This window comes from Grammomys surdaster, unplaced genomic scaffold, assembly GCF_004785775.1.
Source record: "Grammomys surdaster isolate TR1022 unplaced genomic scaffold, NIH_TR_1.0 125925, whole genome shotgun sequence".
NCBI classification, from domain to species: Eukaryota; Metazoa; Chordata; class Mammalia; order Rodentia; family Muridae; genus Grammomys; species Grammomys surdaster.
Window position 1 is genome coordinate 1335132 of NW_021620749.1, and position 26043 is coordinate 1361174.

Sequence of the window (26043 nt, forward strand, 5' to 3'; positions counted from 1 at the left end):
TATCAAATGAGAAAAATCAGACACAGAATTGTAGACTATAAACGGAGGATACAGGAGAGAATGGACGAGAAAATGAACCAGAAGGAAACATGCACAGGCTCACACAGAACTTTCACCTTAGACTCCTAAAGTAAAACCAAGTAATGATTCTACACCATATTTTGCATAAGCATAAAATGAGAAAAAGTACACCTTATTACAGAATAAGAACAGAATGCAGGGTCTCTAAGAAAATGTAACTTTTTGTAAATTTTAATTTTCATCTTTCTTTGGATATCTTATATGTGTTTACAATGTATCTTGATGTTACCCACCCTTGAGGTCCTTTCTTTACAATGTATCTTGACAAAATCTACCCCTCATGTTCTTTCTTCTGGCTCCTACAAGACCAGCTCACCACATCTCCCTCTCCATGCCTCATGTTCTTTCTTCTGGCTCCTACAAGACCAGCTCACCACATCTCCCTCTCCGCGTCCTGTCTTTCTTGTATAACTTTTAACCCATCGAGTCCAGTTAGCACTACCCACATGCACAGGGCTATGGCGTCACCCAGTGGGGATATGGAGAACCTACCAATGGCCACACTCCTAAAAAAAAGTGAGTCTTCCTTCTGCATCAACTATCAATAGCTCCTCAGGGAAGAGTGGGGGCCTCAGAAGACCTTTCCCAGCCTGGGTTGGAATTTTTAACTAGTTTGAACTTGTGCAGCCATGTTGATCTTATTTTAAACAAAATCTTGTTAAGGGAACAGAACCGAGGGCTTATTTATATCCTGAGGAAACCACATGGGATACTTTCTAACCATGAAAAGGAGCCGGACAATTGTCCCATCCTGATTACAAGCTTAATTAACCCTTCAAGGCCTGAGGATGAGCCAGCAAAGCTGCTCCCATAGCTGCTTAGGAGGATTCTAAAGCATCTGCTCTAGATAAGTTTCCTTTTAGACATTTGGCTCCACTGTATACCTGGCTGCATAGTCCTTGAGCTGCGACTTGGACTGGCTTTCTCTTGAAGCCCTGCAGGGAGCCAGCTGAACAATTAGACAGAACACTTAATGGATATGAATCTAATTTACAAAAAATTATCATTTATAGTTTAGTCACTTATCTGATAATTACAAAAAATCTACATGAAATGAGATAAATCTCTTTGTTGGTAAAATCGGCTTGCATGTAATGATTTTTACAGGAAAATTAATTTAGTTAACTAGCTAGAGGTTATACATACAAGTTGGCAGGTGCAGTGTAGCAATTTCATTGGTCTGTGACCCAAAAACTCTAAAATCTTTATGTGCTCTTGAAGATAAAATGAACCCATCTGTGTTAGAGCAAAGCAAGTGTGAGCTCCCACTCAAGGGTCATGCCTGGCACTGTTCACTGAAACAGTAAATGACTAACATGGCTGATTTTTCTGCTGTGGGTCCACACACATGTGTTCAAACAGCCTGTCAGAGGAGAGCAACCAGTGCATCCCACAGAAGCCACACAGGAAGAAATCTGCTGTAAGAAGGCCCCATAAGCACATGTGGCTTTTGTGCATTAATTTAAAGTTTAAAATACTACAAATAAATGAAGGAAATACTGTTCTCTGTGGCACAGACTGCATCCCGAAGCCAGCCTGGGGCATCTGTTCAGCAAAGGAGAGCATGTCAGGCTACACACAGTGTCTGCTGAGCTCATCCAGGTCACGCCTCCTGCTCAGCACCTTTCCGTTCTCTTATTATCTGCACCCTTCTCCATGCACTGCTGATTTTCAGAGACTTGTTCTACCCTGGAACTCCATCACCTCCTCCCATCATGCCTCACCCCTGTGCCTCTAGGCACCCTGTTCCTTCCCTTCCCTTCCAGCTTTTCCCACACACACACCCCCCAACTCCACTTGCTCCACTTGCTCCCAAGCAAGCCTTACAGGCCCATCTGGCTTCTGTATCCATGAGTTGTTTTTCCCAGAGCGTATCTGCTTGTTGGCTTTAACCTGACAGCCACACACTCAGCCTGTCACCGTTCTCCAGAGCCCAGGTGCTTTTTACTCTGTCCTTCAGCACTGTTAGCTCTTCTGGACTTCAGAAAGGTTTGCATAACCTGAGAGATCTAGATACATAGTTTAGTTTATAACTAATTTATAGAAAATAAAGTGACAGATGTCAGTAGATAGAATATATATATATATATATATATATAGAGAGAGAGAGAGAGAGAGAGGATAGAAAGATAGATGATAGACAAATATAAGTGATAGATGATAGTTAGATGATAGACAGAGATAGGTGATAGATAGATAGATAGATAGATAGATATAGGTGATGATAGTCAGACAGATAGAGAGTAGATAGGTATTAGACAGTCAGCTGACGAGAAGGACTTATGAGTCCTTATGAAAAGGAAGGACTGCCTCATAGTGAGATCCCTGGTGTGTGTGCCGAGACTCCAAATGACCGTCTTCCCATCAGTGAGTCCAGTTAACCATGGCAGACTGACATAAGGACTTGGAGCACAAATTCTACAGTGTCAGTTTTATTCTTCTGCCACTTGAATGTGGCCAACATCCTGTATAAACTGAGGCTCACTATGGAAGCAGCTCCAGAGGGTGAGGAGGTCAGGCGAGGGAAGAAACACCCTGAAGTTGCCTGGCCTGTGACTTCTCTGTACATAGTTTCTATTACCCCTGTCAACCATGGCCTGACACTATTAAATAGAATATTACAGAAATAAGCAATCTATAAGTTTCAACGACCTTTATAACAACATATTGACCCGATTCTATTATATGTCTATTATTGGTTACAGTTGTTCATTTCTAACAGTGTCTATCACGGGCTTACAGGAATCAACATAAAGGAGAAGCAGCCCCGCGGTTAGAGATGGGTGCTGGCCTAGGTGTCAGCCATGGAAGACCTGTGCAGGAGTTACAGCTTCTGCACTCGCCTTCATTATTATCTGGCCTTATTTTCTTCCTAAGTTGCTTTGTGTGTTATGATTCTCCCACGTCCATTTTCCTGAGCATATTCTTCTCTTTCCTGTTTAGGCTCCCAAGAAACATTTACAAAATGGGATCATACGTGGCTACCAAATAGGCTATCGAGAGTACAGCACCGGAGGCAACTTCCAGTTCAACATCATCAGTATTGACACCACGGGGGACAGCGAAGTGTACACTTTGGACAACCTGAATAAGTTCACCCAGTATGGCCTGGTAGTACAGGCCTGCAACCGGGCCGGCACAGGACCTTCTTCTCAGGAGATAATTACCACCACCCTGGAGGACGGTAGGTCTGGACACCTGCAGTCTGGCATTCTTCCTCTCTGTGGCCTGTAGCCTAACTCCCTGTTGTTTGACCTAAAAGCACAAATGCATTCCTGAATCTTCCATTTTGAAGAATGGGCTTTGAACTTGTAAAACCAATGTTGTCCTCATCTAGAGAGAAGAAATCCAAGTCTTTCCTCAAAATTAGTACCAAGAACTTTTAGAATTTGTCTGTATATTATAATAATTTTTGTTATTACCCATGATTGCTTTCTATTTTCAAGCATTCTCTGAGATTCCAGGCTCTCTGGAGCAGATCCCATAGTGATCATGCGCCCCCTAGTGACCAAGATGAATTTGTGATCTCTTCCTTAAGGCAGGGAAACAGCCCAACAGTACTTGTTGACAGAGAACCCTCCAGTCCAAAAGGCTCTGCACATGATGGAGTTAAGTCAACATATTGCCATTTAAATGACTCCTTGCACAGTGTGTCATTTGATCACAGACCAGAGAAGGCTTAAATAACTAGAACCTGCAAGACTCGAATGTTTCATCTCTGCACTCTGCAGGAGTGGTTAGCTCTGTATTGCCATTTGTGCTTTGATGACTTAGTTTCAGCTAATAATTGGCCCCTCCTGTCTCCGACATTTAACGCTGGCATACAGTCAGTACCTAAAATAGTATATAATCTGGGAATGCTGGTGGATACCATCAATCCCAACAACCAAGAGGCAAAAGCAAGGTCTCTGAATTTGAGGCTAGCCTGGTCTATAGAGAAGGTTCCAGGACACCCAGGGCTGCATAGTGACACCCTATCAATCAGTGAACAAATAGCATATACTATTATTATATATATTATAATAGCTATCTATTATAATAGCATACATTAATTTCATTGTCTCTCTTGCCTCTGACAAAACACAATGCTCCTAAAAAGGAGGCTTCAGAGATGAGGTAGGGAAGCCCTGTGGTTATATTTCTTCTCTCCCACATTTTCCAACAGTCTTCTAATCCATGCTCAGACTTATGAGATATGGAGGGAGACTGCTGTATGCACCTAAACGTAACAGAAAACAGGAGCTTGCCATGGCAGTGGGAGTGTGAAGCTGAGAACCAGTGACCTCCTCACCATTAAGGCCTGACATACACTCAATTCAAGTCTGGGAGGACGTCCTGAAAATGGAGTCACTGAGTGGAAAGGAGGAGCTGTGATGTCCTCCATGACAACTGTGTAGCCTTAATTTAACTGAGATACAATATTTCCATGGGGATTACACTGACTTTTTTCTTTCCTTTGTGAGACTGAGTACATTCTGCTTTGTGTGCTAGAACAGTAAGTTAGCTGCATAGCCACCATTGCTTCGATAACACCTCCCGCACAGTGATCACAGGTTGTAATTGTTTCCTTTCAGTACCCAGCTACCCTCCCGAAAATGTCCAAGCCATAGCAACCTCACCAGAAAGCATATCAATCTCCTGGTCCACGCTGTCCAAGGAGGCCTTGAATGGGATTCTCCAGGGGTTCAGGGTCATCTACTGGGCCAATCTCATAGACGGAGGTAAGAGGGCACACTGGGGATGGAGAGCATGTTCCCAGAGGATGCACAGCCTGCAGACCCCCTCCTTAGGGTGAACTGGGTTGTAGGGGGACATTGGGAATGTCTTTGAACACTGCCCTCTTTCTTTCACACACCTGATGCTTGAGCCCCGTGTACACACATGCCTTTTAAAGAGCAGCTTGAAGCAGACTGGAGAGTGGCAGTTGGGGGAAACAGGCATGATTGTATTTTCTAAATTATGACTGTCTATGTCAAAACTGCAAGCAGCTTCAATAATTAAGCCCGATCTAGAACAGTGGTTCTCAACCTGTGGGTTGTGACCCCTTTGGGGGTCATACATATATCAGATAGCCTGCATATCAGATATTTACATTATAATTCATAATAGTAGCTAGCAAAATTACAGTTATAAAGTAGCAGCTAAATAATCTTATGGTCAGGGTCGCCACAGCATGAGGAACTGTATGGGTCGCAGCATGAGGAAGGTTGAGAACCACTCATCTAGAATGTTCTACATAGCATGTGCCGTTAAACGTTGCTCCTTTGCTCCCCGAATAGATCCCAGCAAAGGAACATTGAGTCTCTATAGTAGAAGTGTGTGGAGGTTCCAGGAAAATGCCAGAACACCTCAAGAGCCATGTTATTGTCTCCATGAGGAGCCATTAAACCCAAAACCCCAGGTTTAGACAGTGCACACATCCTTCCCAGCTCCCTATTCCCAGCATGCTCCTATATTCAGCCCCGGTACCCACCATGCTTCCCTCTTCCTGCTTCCCTTCTTGCCCCTCCCCTGTTTTCTTGCCCCTCCCCTTCCTCTTCTTGCCCCTCCTTTCCTGTCCCCTTTCTTCCTACGCCTCACTTCCGGCCTCTCCTCTTCCTGTCTATCAATCCTCATGCCTCTCTTTCTGCACCTTACTTCCTGCTTACCCTTCTTGTCTTTCACTTCCTGTTCCCTCTTTCCCCACCCGTCACTTCCTACTTCTTTCCTGTTCCCTTATACCCTGCCTCCTTTCTTCCCACCTCCCCTCTGCCACAGAGCATCCTTCAGCCTCTGTGCCTGGGCTCAGACTGCATTTCTTGCCTCCATCCGAGGAGGGCGAGTCTATAGCACCTCTGCTCAGGACCACTAAGTCTGTTCTGCTAACCAGCCCCCATCCCCACACAGCGAGCCCCTGAAGGCTGCAGATGTCTCCACCGTTGTTACCAATTAAGGAGTGAAAACACAATAGCAAATTCTGGCTTCTGCTGAGTCCTGGCCACTGTGTGACTCTCTGCCATGCATGCTCTAAGGGGTGTGTTTCCAGAATTGATTGCCAGGCCTGGTTCCTTTTAGAATGGATTCTCATGTTTCCTACCATGCTTTGGGAGACAGCTTAGAGAGACTCATGCTAGATCCAAATTAACTGAGCTTCTGCTTTAGGCTGTGATTGGGAGATGGGAGAAGGTAGTGCTTGTTCAGGGGGCTCTAAACAAATGAACAGGGGCAGGATGTTAATGGCATGTGGACCAAAGCATCAGGTGCCATCCACAAAAGGGAGGCAGAAACAAAAGAGTTAACTATAGAAGTCCTCACACAAATGAAAGCTTTAAAAAAAAAAAGCATAACATAGGGTAATAAAATGTATAATGTGATGTCTATGGTCATCCAGTTTGACAGTATAGCATAGGAAACTGTTCTGTACACTGTGAGGTGTCTTTATACTTACCAAGCTTTAAAGTTTGAATGGCCACACATCATAAAACATAGTTCTTAAGGATGATTCTTTCTGCTCACAGAATCAGGGCCAAACCAGTGTGGTTACTGTCTATTACAGATGTTCTCCTCATAGCTTCTAAAAGCTAAAGCAATGATCAGAAATTAAAACACTGTCCAAAGGATACCTCTAAGAAGTAGCATTTCAGGCCAGCACTCCATGTGATCACTGAGTGTCTTGGCACCTACCCCACAAGCTCTAACCCAACGTTGCTGGATCCCACAAACCCTGAGCATGAAGAGATAGGAGAAAAGCCTGACCTAACCAGACCTAGAGAACATTTCGCACATGTGTGTCATATATGAACACACCACATACAACATGCACATACACACATAACACACACTATATATTACATACATATATATATATACACTCCATCCACACATACCCCATATATATATCTCACACATATCACACACACTCCCAACATGCCATATATTATGCTATATACACACAAATGCATAAGCCATCCACATACACCACATGTAATATATGTAAAACCATATACATTGCACCTGCACACACATACTACATATATAATAATATATCCATATATATTACACATATACATACCACACACACTCCCAGCATATCATGTACTACACTATACACACACGTAGACTACATATTCAACATATCATACAATACACCAGACACACCACAATACACATACTAGACACACCACTAGACACACACCACACACACCATATAACACATACACCGACCACAGATACCAAACATACCATATATACCATGTACACTACATATACCACAATCTACATTACTAAGCTCTCCCACAAAACACACATCACACATGCCATACACATATTACATGCTACAAATGCCAAACACACCCTTTCACAGGTATTTCCTGTATTACATGTGTCCTGTACATATACTCCCCACAGATATCACATGTCACAATCTTAAGGTAGGTGGCTCTTGACATCTGATCCTCTGGGTGGGATGCTTTTGGACAATATGCTGCAGAGACCCAGGCATCCAAAAAAGAAAATCCAAAAACATCCCAGAGGTTTATGTTCAAAGCACACAACCTCTAGACAGCACATACTTCTGGTCCCATGTCCCTATGTTTACCAAGTGCCCAGGACCCAGTATCTATGATTTTGTATGATGGATGTGAAGTCACACACCCTGCCTCCATAGCCCAGGGTCCAAAGGATCCTGGCCTTGAACTCTGGCAATGTATTGCTTTTGTGTCCTTTAGCTCCCCGCCTGTCAAATGATGGCTATAGAATCATGGACTGTTTAGCTGGCTCGGTTTATCCACTTGATCCTATGGGCAGGGCTGGTGCCTGAGGAGGCTGGCTTGGCATGTCCCCACCTCCATTGAGACAAGAGATCAGGACCACAGCTCCCAATGCCTTGAGAACATATCAAAGGTATCCTTCACTGTAGCCAGCTACCCAGCTAGTATCTGCTGGGCCCCTGCCTCACACTTCAGCCCTCCCTTAGTAAAAGCAGTTACATGGTGCCAAATACCCTGCTCACAGCCACCTGGCCCTGGGCAAGCAGATCCCAGGCTCCTTGCTATGCTCTGCCACTGACTCTAGAAGGAGCTGGCTTCTAAACTCAGGGCCATACAACTGTGTAGACACTTGCTGCATCATTCCAATTGCTTTCAGTTGCCACGTGCCTGTGCCTGATGTGGAGGCATGGTGTTCCGTCTCTGAATAGCACTCCTGGATCCCACTCAGGAAAATCAGGCAGATTTAGCACACACCAAGGTTCTCACCCATCACCCGTCACTTGGGTGGTGACACAAAGAAGAGTTCACTCTAGGTGAGGCGAGGACTGTGCTGAGCCTTCAGATCATTCCCAGCACGAGTCTCACTACATGTCTGTTCAGTCATATTGAGACATGCACACATGATCAAGGGTTCCTCAGTGTGGCTGAACAAATATACCTTGAGATCCTGATACACAGACCACCACCAGCCAGACTGTTTGTCTGTCACCTCTCACAGACCACCAGCCACAGACATCATAGTCACTGCCTTTTTGTTTACCAAGATATAGGCTCAGTTGTGGAAGCCAACTGTGTTCTGGGAATCTTATGGATCCCAAGGTGACGGTAGTCAGTGATGTAGGTAGAGCTGGAATTGCTCACAGGGTGCATCTGAGCTCAGGTATTTGAGATTAACTTGAGTTCCTCATCTCTGCATGTGCTACTGTAGAATTTTAAAAATATAAATGATGCTCCTGAGAGATGGTTCCGTTGTTAAAGCATTCACCATACAAATGTGAGGACCAGAGTTCGGATTCCCATAACCAATGTAATGCCAGGTGGCATGACGACCCACTTGTAATTTCAATCATAGAAGGCAGAAGCAGGGATCTCCAAGGCAATCTGGCCAGCAAGGCCAGAGTTCTGAGTTTGATTGAGCAACCCTGACTCAATGAATATGATGAAGGCATGAACAGGGATGATTCCAGAATCAGATATACAAGAACAGGTGTGCCCCATACACGTGCATGCCTACACACATGCAAAATATGTGTCTTTGCTTTCTGCTGCTAGGATAAAACACTCATGAAAAGGATGTCGGGGATGAAATGTTTTATTTCAGCATGCAGTTTATAGTCCACCATGAAGGGAAGTCAAATAACCTTAAGGTAGGAACACTGCTTCCTGGCTTGTTCCTCATGGCTTATTCAGCCTGATTTCTTAGACACCAGGACTATCTGCCCAGGATGGCACTGCCCACAGTACGATTGTCCCTCCTACATCAATCATTAATCAAGAAAGAATGAATTCATACACACATATACACATTATGTACACAATACATATATACACGTATGCATGTATACATATACACATATACACATCTATACATATACACATATGTACATATATGGAATCCTCACCTTGCAGAAGTTTCATGGTGAACACCCATTAAGTATACAGAGAGAGATCACTGGAGAGGTGCCCAGTGGTATTTGCTGGTGTGAGACTTTCCAAGAGTGATACCATGATGCTGAAATTTGATTTACCAAGAGAGGATTACTGTTCCCCACATCACTTTTCAGTTTGGTGTTTTCAGACATTTTGATGTCTAGTGACTTTCGTTTTCAAACAGTCCATGGTGCTGGTGCCCCGTGACATTTCTGTGTAACAGGTAGGACAGCCACAGCCCCGAGTGTGATAGGCTTGGTAATGAGGTCCTGTCTTCTGGTTTTGTCCTCCAGAGCTGGGTGAGATTAAGAACGTCACCACCACGCAGCCTTCCTTGGAGTTGGATGGACTAGAGAAATACACCAACTACAGTATCCAGGTGCTGGCCTTCACCCGAGCAGGGGATGGCGTCCGGAGTGAGCAGATCTTCACTCGTACCAAGGAGGATGGTGAGACATAGACTAGACACTGAGTGGGGAGCTCAGATCCGAAGTGTCCTGGGACACACGAGACTCACGCCTAGGCTGAAGCCACACTGGGAAGGCAGGTTGGAGGGCTTACCTTTGACCTCTGACCTTTGCCCGTCAGTCTACTCTTGACCCCCTTCATCCCCGTCTCCCCTGCCCTTCCACGTAGCTCAGCATGAGTCAGGCTCTCCACCTCCAGCTAGCTACCTTGCTTGATGGAGCTATTCATTGATCTTAGCTCCTGTACATTTTTTCCTGCTCTTTCCTTCATCCTCCTCCCTCTCCTCCATTTCCTCTTCTTCCTCCCCACCCATCCTCCCTTTCTTTCTCTCTCCTCTCCTCTCTCCCTCTTTCTTCTCCTCTTCTTCTCTAGCTCTTTCCTTTTTATCTTTTTGGTTTTTTGTTTGTTTGTTTGTTTGTTTGTTCGTTTGTTTGTTTCAGCCAAAAACCCACCTTTTGTCCCAGGGCCCTCAGGCCTGCTGCAGTTTTGAACTCTATTCAAATAACTGTAATTACTGCCAGAGTCAGCTCTTTTGCTTCAGAATTGTACACTGGCCTAAGTACGTCTTACTCCACATGAGTTGGATCACTTCAGAAGGCTTGAATTCAAAGCTTCATGACATTTTATTTTTTTATGAATTCCTACAAGGATTCATGCTGACTAAGTAGGCTTTAACTCCCATGTGGCTCCAGACCAGCACTTGGCACTCTGTACAAGCTGGACTGCAGTTTTTATTATTTTAACAAAATCCCCCTGTTTCCTTGTTTGGGGAGCAGTGTAGGCTTTAGTGCACTGCAGAGCAGCAGTGAGGAAAACAGTTGCTCTGAAGAAAGAAGTAGCAGCCGGTATCAAACAGATGCCCAAGGAGCTTTCCAGAAGCACCCAGACACAGGCTGACCCAGGACACTGCAGACTTGTATAGACTTGTAAGATTTGTGTAGACTTGATCTGAACTTATTCATTTTCCTCCCCAGGCAGTGGGGCAGGTTAGGAAGGAGAACCTTCTCTGTGGCCCATTATGTCATCAGCTGATAGTGGCAAGTTTGGTGTCTCTGCTCTCTCAGCTGCATGGACCCCAAAAATGCTGTTCTTCCATTCCAGCCCACATATGTCCTAGAAGTAAAGCTTGAGACTTAGGTTTGGATGCGAGGATGGTACCTGTTCTTCTCCATCCCATTCCTTGCCTATCATCACCCAGAACAGCCGATATTCAGAGGGTTCCGCTCCCTCACCCTGAGCTTCCCCACCCTTTGCTCCCTTCAGGGAGCCAGGCCTGGCTGTCTCTTCCACCACTCCATCCACTCACCCCTTGTGGTATTCTACCACCTCTCCAGGTCTCCTTACACTGAGTTGTGTGTACAATAGTCAGTCCTCACTTGCTTTAGTTTTTTTTTTTCTAGAACACACAGGCCACGCTTTCCCAAGGACGTGCAGCTGTTGGCCAGCTCTACTCAAAGACATTGGCTCGTTTGAGGAAATATAAAGTCAAGATCCAGTGTCCTGAGGAAGTTGCTCATGTCTTGAGGCATCCACAACGCTGTCCTGCATGACAAGAGTTGTTTAGTTGTAAGGCATGGTAGAGAGGTGTGCACATGCTGGTTCTGTGCCCTGCTATCCACAGGACCCCGAGTTCCTTACTTTCTCAGAACAATGGGAAACCCAGTTGCTATAGTCCTCGAGCCATACTGACCAATGTGTGGAAACAGACGTGAGGTAACCATGTCTCCAACTGACATACGGAAGGCTGCTGCTCCCTCTTCACACATTCAGTCTCTGCTCTCTCCTCCCTCAGAGCAGGGGGAAATGTTTTTCCCATCACTAACTGATGATACAGATATTCCTGGAATTATTATTTAAGAAGACTGATCTGCAGCGTAAGATTTGACATCAGCATTTTTCAGGAAAATGTGTGGAAATCTAATAGAAAGGAAAGGCCCTCCACAGCTCCCATCAACTGGAAATTCAGAATCAATTTTTAGTCATCCAGTTTTAGAAACTGTAATTTTGACCCTGAGGCCTAAGGTCTAACCCTGCCTGTCCACTGGTCTCTGCTTTTATATCTGGTACAGGTGGTGTATGGGAAAATAATTGGCAGTAGACAAACCCCATGAGACCCTATGGAGGAGGGTGGAGACTTCCCCTCATCCAGGTGCTGTGGGACAAAGGGAACCCAGAATTGAATGTCAGTACTTATTTAAGATAAGTTGCCATTTCAAAGTGAAATAGAGCAAAAGACTGGATGGAAAGAAGGAAACACAAAAGATTTAGTAATTTAGAAGTGACAGTGTCCTGGCTTGCTTTCTGTTATGATAACACTATCACCAGAAGCAGCTGGGGGAGGATAGGGTTTATTTCTACATCACAGTCCATCATTGAGGGAAGTCAGGGCAGGCACATGGAGGCAGGATCTGATGCAGAGGCTACAGGGAGTGCTGCTTGCTCCTCATGGCTTGCTTTCTTATGTAGCCCAGACCTACTGTTCAGGGGAGGCACTGTCCACAGTGGGCTGGACTGTCCTGCATTGATCACTGATCAAGAAAATGTCCTCACTGTCTTCCCCACAGTCCAACCTGATGGAGGCATATTCTCAGTTGAAGTTCTCTCTTCCCACACAGCCCTTATTTGTGTCAAGTAGACAAAATACAATCAGCACAGTAGGGTGCTTGCCAACCACCATTAAAAACCCAGTATCTAATATAAACAGGTGTTTGCACATGGTACTTGTTTAGAAAACAATTTTAATTTGTCTAGTTTCTTGGTCTAGTTTCTCAGTCCCTAAGATTCTTAGCCTCATAGATCTGGTCTCAGGCCTGTGGTAGACATGTGGTCATTGCGAAGGTCCAAGCAGAGAGCCTCAGATCCATAAATTGTAGTTCTGTGTCCATGGATGCCATCTTGGGATGAGGATTGTTGAATCAGGACTCAAAGCATACGTATCCACCTTTGTAGCAGGAGAACAAGAGATGACTGGCTATGCAGCTTCATTCTGAGCGCAATGAATTCAGAACTCCAAAACATTTGTGGAATCTCAATATCATTCCTATTTGCCCAAACTATAACCCAAGCATAGCCAGGAGAGAACACAAACAGAACATGATGTATTAATTTTCAGTAGCAATTTTCATTCTCAGACATGCACAGGACTCAGCCTCCATCCCTCTTTGAAAAAGTAAACACAGTAAATGTATACATAGAGCCAGCTCTGTTTAAATTTAAATATTTACTGAGCATATCATTAATGAGTGTGTGCCTGGGGCCAACAGTAGGAATGTGTGATCTCTGTGTCCACCCCACGTGGCATGGGCAGTGTTTCTCTGGTGAGATAGATGGGAGGTAAGACTGAACAGGGTAGAAAAAAAGTGAACATGAGAATCCTGATAACCCCACGACCACCCATCCCATGAGCTTTGCGTAGCCCAAAAAGCACCAAGATCTTTTCTGTTACTGTGATTAAAAACCTGACAAAGGCAACTGAAGAAAGAAAGGGTTTGTTTTGGTTTATGGCTTCAGAAAAAAAAAAAAACAGAGTCTGACATTGTGAGGAATGCAAAGCAGCAGTCAGGGAATCCACAGTGCAGGAGCAGGAAGCTGGCTGCTCCTACAAGAAGCAGAGAGGGAGAAGAGAGGGTAGGTGAGCTGTAAACTCTCAAAGTGATGTGCTCCCTCCAGCAAGCCTGCCCGCCTAATGTTCCACAGCTTCTCTAAACAGAGACACCAACTGAGAACCCAGGTGTTCAAACAGTGAGCTTTAGGGGACACTGCTCATTCAAACCATCACCAAGGGTATGTGTGACTGCACCGTGGTGGACTTAAAGCTGGAGTGTGTGTGTGTGTGTGGTGTGTGTGTGTGTGTGTGTGTGTGTGTGTGTGTGTGTGTGTGTGTAACTGGAGTCTTTGTGCCCTGTAGGTGTGTCAGCCCTGCCTGGAGTTCTAAGATCTCAGAATATAGGGATGTGCCTGTGCAGCTGGTGTGAGCCAACAAACAACAGCTTTGTGTATCCTGTCATGCTCTTCACCTCTCATCTCCGCTCTCATCCTCTCTCTCACATCACCCTCATCTCCAACCCTCATCCCCAACCTCACACTCACCCTCACCTCATCCTCATCCCCAAACCTCATCCTCACCCTCATCCCCATCCCTCACTCCACCCTCACTCTCATCCTCACCCTCATCCCCAACCTTCATCTCACTTTCATCCTCACCCTCATCCCCAACCTCACCTCACCCCATCCTCATCTCACCCTAATTCCCAACTCTCACCCTCATCCCCATCCTTATCCCCAACTCTCACCTCACCCCACCTTTATCTCTAACCCTTATCCCCAACCCTCACTCTCACCCTCACCCCACCCTCATCCCCAACCCTCACCCCACCCTCATCCCCCCAACCCCTCACAGCATGACTGTTCACTTGAGGACAGAAAGATTCTGACACTTCAAAGAACTCTGTCATCCACTGTCTCTAACCTCTAGTCTGTTTTAGAAGGGTCCCAGCCCATCTGCCAAGTCTTATGTTCTTTCCTCTCTGTCTTTCTCAGTTTTCCTCAAGCCTTGGAGGAAATGATATAGCTGTCCCAATTGTGACTGGGCACTCAACAAAGGGTGCCTTGGTTGCCTTTTTAAAAGATCTTATCTCCAAACACAGTGACATCTGGAATTACCATGGTTAGGGTTCAATGTATGGATAGGGTACAGTTATGAGGACACACTGGGACCCTGGACATTGGTCTTCAAAGAACTGAGCCCAGAGAGGGGCTAGGCCACTGAAACAGACACTGGGGGAGGGAGTGTCACCTAGGCAGCCATGGGAGTCTACATTCCACCCTGTGACTAACCCTGGATTTTCCAGTTCCAGGTCCTCCTGCCGGTGTCAAGGCAGCAGCAGCCTCGGCCTCCATGGTCTTCGTGTCCTGGCTGCCCCCGCTGAAGCTGAATGGCATTATTCGGAAGTACACAGTGTTCTGCTCCCACCCCTACCCCACCGTAAGTGGCAAATAACCGGTCTCTTTCCCAGCATCTCCCAGGACCTCGCTGTGGATGCTCTTCCCTCCTCTCCCTCCCACTCGGCCTTCTTGGTGGTTTTTCTTGTCATGTTGTCTCCATGTGCAAAGCAAAGTCCTCATTTGCACCTCACTCCAGAAGACTCCTGCTTTATTACATGGGATGCGGTCGCTTGCCTAGAGCCATTGTTTATCTGGCAACTTCCCAGGCACTGCCAGCAGCTTATCAAAATCCAAGTGCACAGGCCATAATTGTGCCTTAATTGATAGTCAGTGGACAGCACCTATTGATTGCACTGCTCCACATTAAATGTCCTCCTCCCCTCCTCCCACCCCCAACATGCTCCTGCCCACCCTCCCTCCCTGCCCTATCCCACACTGAGACAGGGCTACCCCTGCTGTGCAAGGCATGACAGTGAGGACCTGTGCCCTACACAACAGCCGTAGCAAGCCTAGTGAAGGCACCGCAGTCAGAGTACACACCATTTAAAACCTGACTACGTATTATCACTACTGTTTATGATGCCGGATGGTAACTATCAATTTAAACTTTCCATGGGCAGATACCAAGGCCTATCAGAAAAGAGGGAATTTTGGAGCAAGGAAAATATAAAAATAGCAATTCAGATTTACAATGTTTTCACGGAGAGTTTAAGGCGCTGTCAAAATGAAGGAATCATGCCCAATCCATCTTTGTATCTCCTGTTTCTGGCATAAAACTTGAATACATGTAGTCAGGCTATGGAAATGGTTCCGCTGTGTTTTTGTGCAAGCATGAGACTTGAGTTTTGGTCCCCAGCAGCCACAAAAATGCCAGGTGTGGCAGCACAAATAGTCCCAGCTCTGGAGAGGCAGAAATAGTCCTATCTTTGGACATTAGTGGACAGTCAGTCTGGCTGAGTCTATGTGCTACAGTGTGGGGTGTATGTTGATATGAGTAAAAGCAACTTGGGAAGGGGAAGTATTTATTTGGTTTATACTTCTGAGTCACTGTCTATCACAGAGGGAAGCCAGAGCAGGAATGAAGGCAGGAACTACTCTTTCTCTCCCTGTGGACGTCCACCAAAATCCTGTAGATTTTGTCCCATTGCAACTGGCTAGTTTCATGGAAGCTAGTGTCTCAAGGCAAGGGTCAGAACTGCCTCCCTCCATAACCCTTTCATTAAAAGGCTGTGTTTCCCAAATCCAGACTCTTGTGGAGTATTGAGCCTGAGGTCTTGTGTGGAGACAGCACACGTGGATAGGAGCCAGGGGCCTTGCGTGTGACCAGGGCAGCCACAGCCTCTGCTGAGACAGTCATGGGTGTGTCCTGTGTGTACCACCACTGGCCTCTGCCATGAAGTACAGGTTTAAATCCAGGACTGTCAGAGCTGGAATCTAAACTGTGGGTTCTTTTATGTCAAGTATGCTGTCCTCAGCCACTGAGCCCCTCTCTCAAATCTCAGAGAGTGAAGCCAGCCTTCCAGCATGAGGGAACGGAATGTTTGCTTGCCATTGTAGTTCTCTGTGAGGGTAGGGCTTGAATAGCATCACCACAGCTCCTGGCTTTAGCATTGGTCCTGATGTGTTTATAATTCTGCAAAAGAGAGAGAAAATCATCTCTGATGGGCAGAACACTCACTGTCCACTCAAACTGCTTCCCTATTTCCATCTAGTCCCCATGCACTCATTCATCCATTTCCTGAGGCTGTCGGCTTCCTTATTTCATTCCAGCAAGCTGAAGGACACTGGCAGAGCTCAGGGAAAAACCTCCAGCTGACTCTTGCTGCCTCAGACTGATCCACACCTCTAAACGTGAATGCCAGCCCGGCTTAGTAATAGTTACATGTGCTAAAGATGCTATGAGTACACAACAGGGCCCGGAGAGGTGGCTCTGTCAGTAGAGTATTTCCCAAAGTACAAGGACACCAAGTTAATCTCAGAAGCCATCTAAAAAGCTGGGTATCATAGAACATACCTGTAATCCCTGTGTTGGAGAAACTTGAGACAGGCATATTTCTGGGGTTCACTGGCTGGCCAGCTAGCCTAACAAGCAAGTCCTAAATCCATTGAAAGACTTTGACTTAAGAAATCTAAGTGGACAGTAGATACCACTTGAGGATTAACACTGAAGGTTAAACTTTCACACACACACACACACACACACACACACACACACACACACACACACTAAATAAAAGGCTGGTGTTGTGGGATATGCCTGCAATTCCAGCACCAGAGAGTCTGAGCTGGGAGAATCATAAATTCAAGGCCAGCCTGGGATATATAGGAAGGTATTATCTCAAAAATATGAAAAAGGAGGAAAAAAGTCTCACTACAGGTATAAAATTATGATGGCCACAAGGTACCAAGTCTTCCAGGAAGGGCCAGCAGTCCCATGTTGTCCACAACTAAGTGAAGCAAACTGAAGGCACCTTGCTCCATCTCTACAGCCGTGCCTCTGCCTTACTGTGAGTGTCCATGACCTGCTTGTTTAAAACAAGATAATTAATGATGTCTTCATGGACCAAGATCAGAGGATGAACCTTTATAAATATTACCTGTTAGCCCATGTTCAAAAAGAGTTAACAAGAAACTATAAATTACTGAAAGAAAGCATTTTCCTTTCTTTAGTTTCTTGTCTTGCTTTTTAAAAAAATTTCATAAACTATATTCATTATATTCTTTGACCTCCCCCCAACTCCCCCCAGATTCTCAAGACCTCCTTACACACACACACACACACACACGAGGGTGGGGGACTTTTGTGGTTGATATATCCAATGCCCCTACACTAAAGAAAACGGACTTTTGCTTTCTAAGACGCTGTAATTGCGAATAGTTTTTGGTTGGACTTTATGCCCACTTCCTTTCTCTGCCCTAGGATTTTTGGCTGTCTTGAACCTGTGCAGCAGGTCTTGTGTATGCTACCACTATCTCTGTGAGTTCATATGTGCATCAGCCTCGTTGTGTCTGGAAAACTCTGTTTTCTCAGAGTTATCCACCCCTCTGGCACTTACAGTCTTTCCTTCTCCTGTCCCACATAGCTCTCTGAGCCTTGAAGGGAGGAATTTGATAAAGACAGTCCATTTAGGGCCGAGGGCTCCAAAGTGGAGCACTCTCTGCACAGTGTCTAGTTGTGAATCTCTGTATTATTATTTAGCTGGGTGACCTTCAACTTGCTTCTCTTGCAGAGGTCTCAGATTTGATTCTTAGCACCCACATAGGGGCTCACAAACACACGTGACTCAAGTTCCAGAGGATCTGATGTCCTCCTCTGATCTCCAAGGGCATCAAGGAGGCAGGTGGTGCACAGACATGCATGGAGGCAAAACACATCATCAGGTTGTTTAACCTTGAACATTGCAGTGACCTGTGGGTATAAAATATGTCATCAGGAGTGTTTTCATTGCTGTGTCAATTTAGCAGAACAGTAGTAGTTTTTTTTCCAGGACCCATGACCTGTCTAGCCTCATCAACAGTATCAGGTGTGGGTTCCATCTCATGGAGTGGTTTGTTACTTTAGTGACATTTGTACCACTATTACCTCAGTGGGCACATCTCACAGGCAGGTGCTATTGTAGCTCACAGGATTCATAACTGGGTGAGAGTTATGATTCTTTTCTCCCCCAGTAACATTCTTAGCGGCTTCCAGCACTGTGGATGCCAGTCAGAAAACCGAGTGTTCATTTTCTTTTTGAGACAAGAACGTTGCTGCTATGTGTTATAATGGACAGCAGAGGGCAGCACAAGTTCTGGTCATTTTTCTTGTGCCTCAGTCTAAGTGTTTTCATGCCCCCCCCCCCCACCCGCCGAAATGATTTCATAGTTGAATGTAGATCATGGGAAGATAAATCAGGACATGGTGTGCCCTCTAATTTGATCTTCTTTTATGAGTCCCTTGGCGCGGCTCCTCGGTGATATCTTCCCCAGCCCCCAAGATCCCTAGCAGTCTCTCACTAAGACCTCCTTAAAAAGAGGCGTTTGTCCTCCAGTACATATAACACCTATTTAACAATAGGCATCTATATCACTGTATTCTCCCAGTTCAGAGCTGCAAAAGACAACATCACTAAAGACCTTGGATGTAGCCCGACATGTCACATTAACCGTAAATTAACCAGGTTTGTTCTCTGGCTGTCTAAAAGCAGAGCTAATAAAACATTCATCTCACCTCAAAAGCCCAGAAAATGCACGGAGACATTAGCCTTCCAACCAGACAGGATGACAGCACAGCCCCCAAATTCATGTCATTGGAACCTCACGATACCAGATATATAACAACAACAGACAACAATAATAATAACTCAGCCACTATTATGAACAATAAAAGCCCAAAGGATTGTGATAACTTTTAACAGTCTAATGTTCGGGGCTAGAGCGATAGCTTCCTGGTTAAGAGCACTTGCTTCTCTTGCAGAGGTCTCAGGTTCGATTCTTAGCATCCACATTGCAGCTCACGAACACTTGTGACTCAAGTTCTAGAGAGTCTGATGTCTTCTGGCCTCCAAGGGCACCAAGCAGGCAGGTGGTGCTATCACCCAAAGCTAAACCCACATTTTTATATCTAACTCTGACAACCTTTATAAGAATTATTGTATTGATTATTATATTAATTCCCTGAGAATTGTCCATAATGTATTTTGATCATATTTGCTCCCCAACCCAACTCCTTCCAGATCTACTCCCTTCCTCCCTACCCACTCAACCTCCTGTCCTCTTTTTTAAAAAAATCCATTTGAGTCCAAGTTGTGCTCCAGATCCTCTTGGGTGTGTCCCAGCCACTAGAGTGTCATCTACCTACCAGAGGCTACACCTTCAACAAAAATTGACTCTTCTTTCCTCACCAGCTACCTATTCCCTCTAGCTCCTCAGACGGAGATGAGACTTTGTGCTAGGATTTTGTCTGGCTTAGGTTGCATGCTGTCCCAAATGCTACAAAATCGTATGGGCAACTGTCAGCTCACGTCAAGAAAACATGGTTTCATTACAATTATCTACGACCTCTGGCTTTTAAAGTCTTTCTGCCTTCCTTTCCCAAGGATCTGACCCTTGGGAGGACTGACTGTGGAATAGATATCCCATCCAGGGCTGGGCATTTTGCAGTCTCTCATTCTCCACACACCATCCAGTTTGTGGGTCTCTGTGTTGATCAACATGTACTGCAAGAAGACACTCCTCTGATGAAGGCTGAGAGATGTATTAATCTACAAGTACCACAATAAGGTATTAGGAATGACTATAATACTATGCTTATTTATCAGAATAACGACAGGAGGTAGGTACTCCCCTAGGGCATATGACATATCTAGCCACAGGATCTTGGCATCCCCAGCAATGGGTTCCATCTTGTACGGCACTGAGTCCTAACTGTCTAATTTCCTAAATACTAACATCCCAAGCAAGAGGCCACCTGTATGACACTTCCAATATGGAAGACCCAGCTTGACCTTGCTGCCTCAGCATTCCTGTTTCCTGGGGTTGTTAATATTCTAACCACGTTCTTATCTTCCAACTAGAATCCAGACTTAGGTTTGATTACTCGTCTATTGCTCCTTATCAGATTGACCAATTACCAAATCATCAATTTGTCTGTTTAACAAATCCAGGAACAAATAGAAAACCACCCTACACCAAGCACTGAGCCAGGCTCTGGACTCATGCCTCAGCAGTAGCTGAAGTATGTATGCTGCATGCAGCCAGGCTGTACACTAGCAGTCTGTGCCAGCAAATGGCTTTCCTTTCTCTCATGCTCAGGGACATTGTAAGTTGATATCAATTCAGCTCTATGTTCCATTCACTCCAGAAAACACCCAGGCTGGTCTTATAACAGGAAATGAAATTCCAGAAAGATTGATGAGGGGGATTAAATGGTTCTCCAGAAATCACTGGCCAGATATCACTTATAGTCTTACCCACCCAGAAGGACCCCATCTGATGCACCATCAAAACATGTATACAGAAATCCCAGGGAAGGCGCCAGGGTGGGGCTCCATTTTATGATGTGTAGCAGAGGATAACCCAGCACCACATACAGCACACTGCAGTGCAGGAGCACAGGTGAAGGCTGTCTCCTCAATCAATGGCCAGAGCCAGCTTCTTGAGAAATGAGAGACACTGTTTCCTGGAAAGTCAGGAGCAAGAAGAGCAGGGATGTGGATCTGGGGAAAACTTGAGTTGGTAAAGCAATTGGGGATCTGAGGCTTGATCTCCCAACACTCAGGTAAAGAGCAGGGTGGTGGTATGTGTCTGTAATCAAAGAATTGGTGGTTACAGATAGATAGAGACAGGAAGATCCCAGGGGCTGACCAGTCTAGTGTAAAGGCTGAGCACTAAGTCTTTGTGACAGACTGTTTCACAAAAATAAAAGGGCTCTCAAGGACCACCACCAAAAGTTGACCTCTGGCCTGCGCAAACACATGTGCCATTCACACACATGCACATGTGTATACTCAGACTTTATGCACATACACATATGTACACACATGCACACACACACACACACACACACACACACACAGAAGAAAGCTAAACAGAGGAAGTAAATCTACTAAGCACCATGGCACCCTGGGAGTTCTCTCTCTGCAGAATCTTTGTAAATGATGTCCCTGGCCCCTACCTTCAGTGATATACATTTTAGTAAATAATATTTATACCAGTTACTTCTAATGAGTGCCTTGTGGGAGAGCTACCCACCCTACTGCCACCAACTGAGTCTGAAATAGAGACAGTGCAGCCAGCCAGAATCGTCTATCTTCATCCCAAAGCCTCTGGTCTTTCCTGAGAAGTCAGCCTTACAAGCATCAGTGTTCCCTAGCAATGGTGTCAAATCCACATTGACCTTGTGCTTTAGTGTATGTGAGGATTTGAATGAAAATGGCTCTGTAGGCTCATATTTTTAATGCTCAGTCCCCAGTTTGTGGAACAGCTTGGGAAGGATTGGGAAATGCATATCCTCATTTGAGAAGCTGTGTTATCGGGGGTGGGGTTTGAGGCTTTAAAAGGCCAAGCCATTCTCAATTAACTCCCAACATCCAAGCTTTCTCCTTACTGATAAGGATGTAAACTCTCAGCTACTGCTCCAGCACTATGCCTGCCTGCCTGGTGTCATGCTTCTTACTATGACGATCATGGACTGTAACCCTCAGGAACACTGAACCCTAACTGAACTCTTCATTTTTCAAGTTGCCAAGGCCATGATGCTTTGTCCGGCATTAGAATAATAAGACAGTGCTCCACGTGGCCCAGCTTCCACTCCTCAAGTAGAGGAGGCACTGTTAGTTTCTAAGATACCTAAGAGATAACTAGCTGAGAGTGTAAATTTTATAGATTGTGACTTTGAATCATCCAAGGGTAGCTGAACTGAACAGTGTCTTCTCCCCACCAAGACAGGGGAAAGAGCATCCTGCAGACACTGCATGCTTTCTACACCCAAAAGATGAAGGCCATGTATGCCAGAACATTTTCGTGCCTGGCATGGAATCAGTCCTTCTTTGTTTTCTCACAATGACTACCTGTTGGGTCCCTTTGTTTTCAGACAGCAATCTAGAAATTATGTTGACATCCCCAAGTCAGGCAAAGAATAGATCTTTGTGCTTCATTTATACATCTGTAATTTACCAAGCTCTCAAGACCTTTGTTGAGTTTTCTTCTTGGTACAGACATTTGCCAGGCCCTCTGTACTCAAGGGGATACGCATAGTTCTAACCTTTAGCATCCTCTCACTGAATGCGGGGCTGTAGGAAACCTGGAAATATTTCAGAGAAGCAAGGACACATATAAGCACACCAGCCATAAAGAAACAATTCTGGTTTATAAAAAAACTCTTGGGAACTGTATTCTGGAAGCTTCCTTGCAGATTCCTCTGTGCTACATATCCAGTTCTAATGGATGTGATTCTAAGTCTTCTGTACATTTTTCATGTTGTAGTGTGTATGTGTTGTATGTGCACATGGATGATTGGGTGTGCACATGTGTGCATGTGTGTGTTTGTGGAAGCCAGGGATCAATGTAAGGTGCCTACTTCCCTCCACCTTACCTATTTTTTTCTTTGTGAGACAGAGTCTCCCACTGAACCCAGACCTCCCTTATTAGACTATGAGAGTGGCTGGCCAGTGAGCTCCTGGGATCTCCTTCTAAGGTCTCTCAGTGCTGGGATTGTAGATACTACATGCACAGGCCTTATGTGGGTGCTGGAAATTAGAAGGAGGATTCTCATGCTTGTGCATCAAGAATTTTACACACTGAGCTGTATTCCTGGCCATGTGTTTTAACTAAAAAGCTCACCCTTTAGAAATGGACTTCTTGCCAAACATTGTGGGAGCACATAGGAGACAAGGACAGGTAGAAGCAGGCAGATCTCTGTGAGTTCAATCCCATCCTGGTCTACATGGCCAGTTCCATGACAGCCAGGACTTCATAATGATATCTAGTATCAAAAAAATGAACAAACAACAAATAAACAAACAAAAAGATATTTTCTTCCCCCAAATCCAGCTAATCATTGTTTTGCAGTATGTTTTGTAGTTTTCTTTTAAGATCATGATCATTTGGCCCTTGGTGCCATTAGACATTGTTGAAACATTCATTTGCCATGATAGGTCAGAACACTGGTGGCCTGAACCAGAAGGGATTACTTGGGCTGTGGGAATCCCTAACCCACTCTAATGATTTAAGAGTCAAGAATGAAGTGTATATGCCAATGGCATCTGTGGAGAAACCAGCCTAGGAAAACTCCTCTGAAGCCTAAGATCATGAGATAGCTCACCCAGCCTGTGAGACGGGCTTCCAACATCAGCTCTTCAATGTAGCTTGTACTCAGCCTAGAAGGCTGTATATTCTAACCTGAACATTCATTTCCTACAACTTCCTTTATTGCCCATAGGTTAGAATGCCCTTTAAAATCAATTAAATTTGTAAACAAGTGTTGGGTAAAGCGGCTAGGAGAATGCCTCCTTCTGTGCCAATGACACCACCATGCACTAGCCAGGCCTGCCTGAGATCTATTTGCAACAGCAGAAATCAAATGATACCTTACATTGGTGTCACTGTTCCCCTGAGCCCATGGCCCATGGTAGGACTCTCTTACTGATTGTCACCCTGTGGGTCAAAGCAGCATTGTATTGACAGGCAGGTCTAACATGCTCATAGCTTCATGCCCTAGACATGTTCTATCTGACCACCATCACACGATGGCCATTAGCAAAGTTTGGCTCAAGAGTAATGGAAATCCATATTAACCCTTTTCAGTGCTGTATATTATGTCTAGATTGTTGTCAGTACTCAGAATAATCATCATTGAATTTCTTCCCTTCTGGGAGAAGCCGCATGATGCTAAGTTTGTTCTTTGTGCAGAAGTCACTGAATGGGTGACAGCCATAAATGAAACTAATAGTACACCCTTGACAGGTAGGTAATTAGGGTGGCAGGTGCTATGACAATGGAGACAGGATAGTAAAGGAGTGCATTTGGTTAAGAAGAACCTAGGAAGAGAAGAAGCTGTCACATTGATTATAATGGGACAATGACCTTGGTTCTAGGCAGGCTCTTTTGTGTTCTTTCTGGATATTAAGTTTAATTCATTGCCAAGGATGACAGCAATGTTTTTTTTTTTGAAAGTCTAACAAGTCAAATGTGTTATATTTGAAAGGCTCTGTAGAAAGCTACCAACAGTTATGTGTGTGGCTCTGTAGCTCCAGTGATCTCAGGAAGACACAGAGGGCCACGGAAATGGGCCACAGTAGCACCTTTAATGTTAGTGTTACCACCACTGCCCACATGGCCTCCTCAGCCTCCATGGCCTCCGCAGCCTCTGGCTTCCGAAGCTTTTTGTGCTGATCATCATCTTCTGGAGATGAAAGTGGTAAAATAAGATGCTGATTGCATCAAAAATTAATTATACATAGGGTATTTTTAATCTCAAATTGATCCACCTAACTTCCTATCCTGATTGGAACACAGACCATTTCTCTGCCTCTAAACAGGAAGACTTCCACACTCTGGGGTGTCATTCACCCCCATTAAAGCAGCTTCTGGTTTCTGTACTTTGCTTTAAGGGAGGCTTTTCTTTTCTTTCTTTCCTTTTTTTTAAGTCACTACTGTAGACCCATGAAATCTGAGCTTTCTAGACTTTAGAAACTAGGAGTTAATTATCAGATGTTATGCCTGTTAAAGCACCCCATTTCTTTGACAGAATTGGTTTTTTCATTAAAAAGTTAATTGAAATGTTTTTAAGTGGGATAATTCTTACATCTAACAGACAGGGCAAATAACTCAGTCTAAGAAAATTGTGACATGGCACGGCAGCTGTTCCACATATAGCATTTCCTTTCAAACTCTGATTATTTCTAGGTCCTCTGTAAACTCACCTAATACAACAAGCATTTTCACGACACATTTCTAGCCACTAGTAAGCGGGTGCTGACCCCACGAAAGGCTGAGGATTGGGAAGATTGCCTAGAGAAAGGGGTGAGGCAAAGCTGCCCCCCTCAGTAACCTTGGCTCCAAGTGCTGGCAAGACCAGAGCCCATGGTGGAACAGATCGAAAAGCCATAGGACAAGAATAAACTAAGGCCACAGGGCCCCAGTGGAGGCAAGCTAAGAATAGAGGAGATTTGAGGATGAGTTCAGCAACTGTTCTACAAAATCTGTGATTACAGGAACTATCAAAAAACAAACAAACAAACCTCTAATGCCCTCCAATGCAGCTTACTTTGTGTTAATTACCTGTAAAAAGTATCCTACACACCAAAGGGAAACAGTGATAGCAACTTCCAGACATAACTGTGAATGAAGGCAGGCAACAGAGGTCATCCCTAAGACCGACGCTGACACACTATAAGGCAGAATCCTTCTATCAACTTTCAGGGAGTAGACAGCCTAGTTCTACAGAGATCCAGGACTCCACCGAGCAGGCCTGAACACAGAAAGGTGAAATGTCACCAACTGCCTGGACGTAACACAATTTATGGATTTATCCCAATGGCTGTGTTTTCTAGCCTGGACACAATTGGGGAGGTAAACACATCAAAAGTCCTGTAAAACTCGGCTTTAAAAAATATTTAAAACAAGCACACAGAACTGCCATCCCTCCACCCCCTGACATCTTGCTGAATAT

The 26043-nt window shown here is 44.9% G+C and overlaps 1 protein-coding gene across 1 annotated transcript in view; it reads left to right on the forward strand.

Moving 5' to 3' along the window:
- Positions 1 to 26043, forward strand: part of Dscam (DS cell adhesion molecule) — a 479658-nt gene that overhangs the window by 380521 nt on the left and 73094 nt on the right. The window contains exons 17-20 of the mRNA XM_028752551.1: positions 3025 to 3265; positions 4656 to 4802; positions 9773 to 9928; positions 14798 to 14931. Of these exons, the coding sequence (XP_028608384.1) occupies positions 3025 to 3265; positions 4656 to 4802; positions 9773 to 9928; positions 14798 to 14931 (678 nt within the window). The remainder of the gene's footprint in view (positions 1 to 3024; positions 3266 to 4655; positions 4803 to 9772; positions 9929 to 14797; positions 14932 to 26043) is intronic.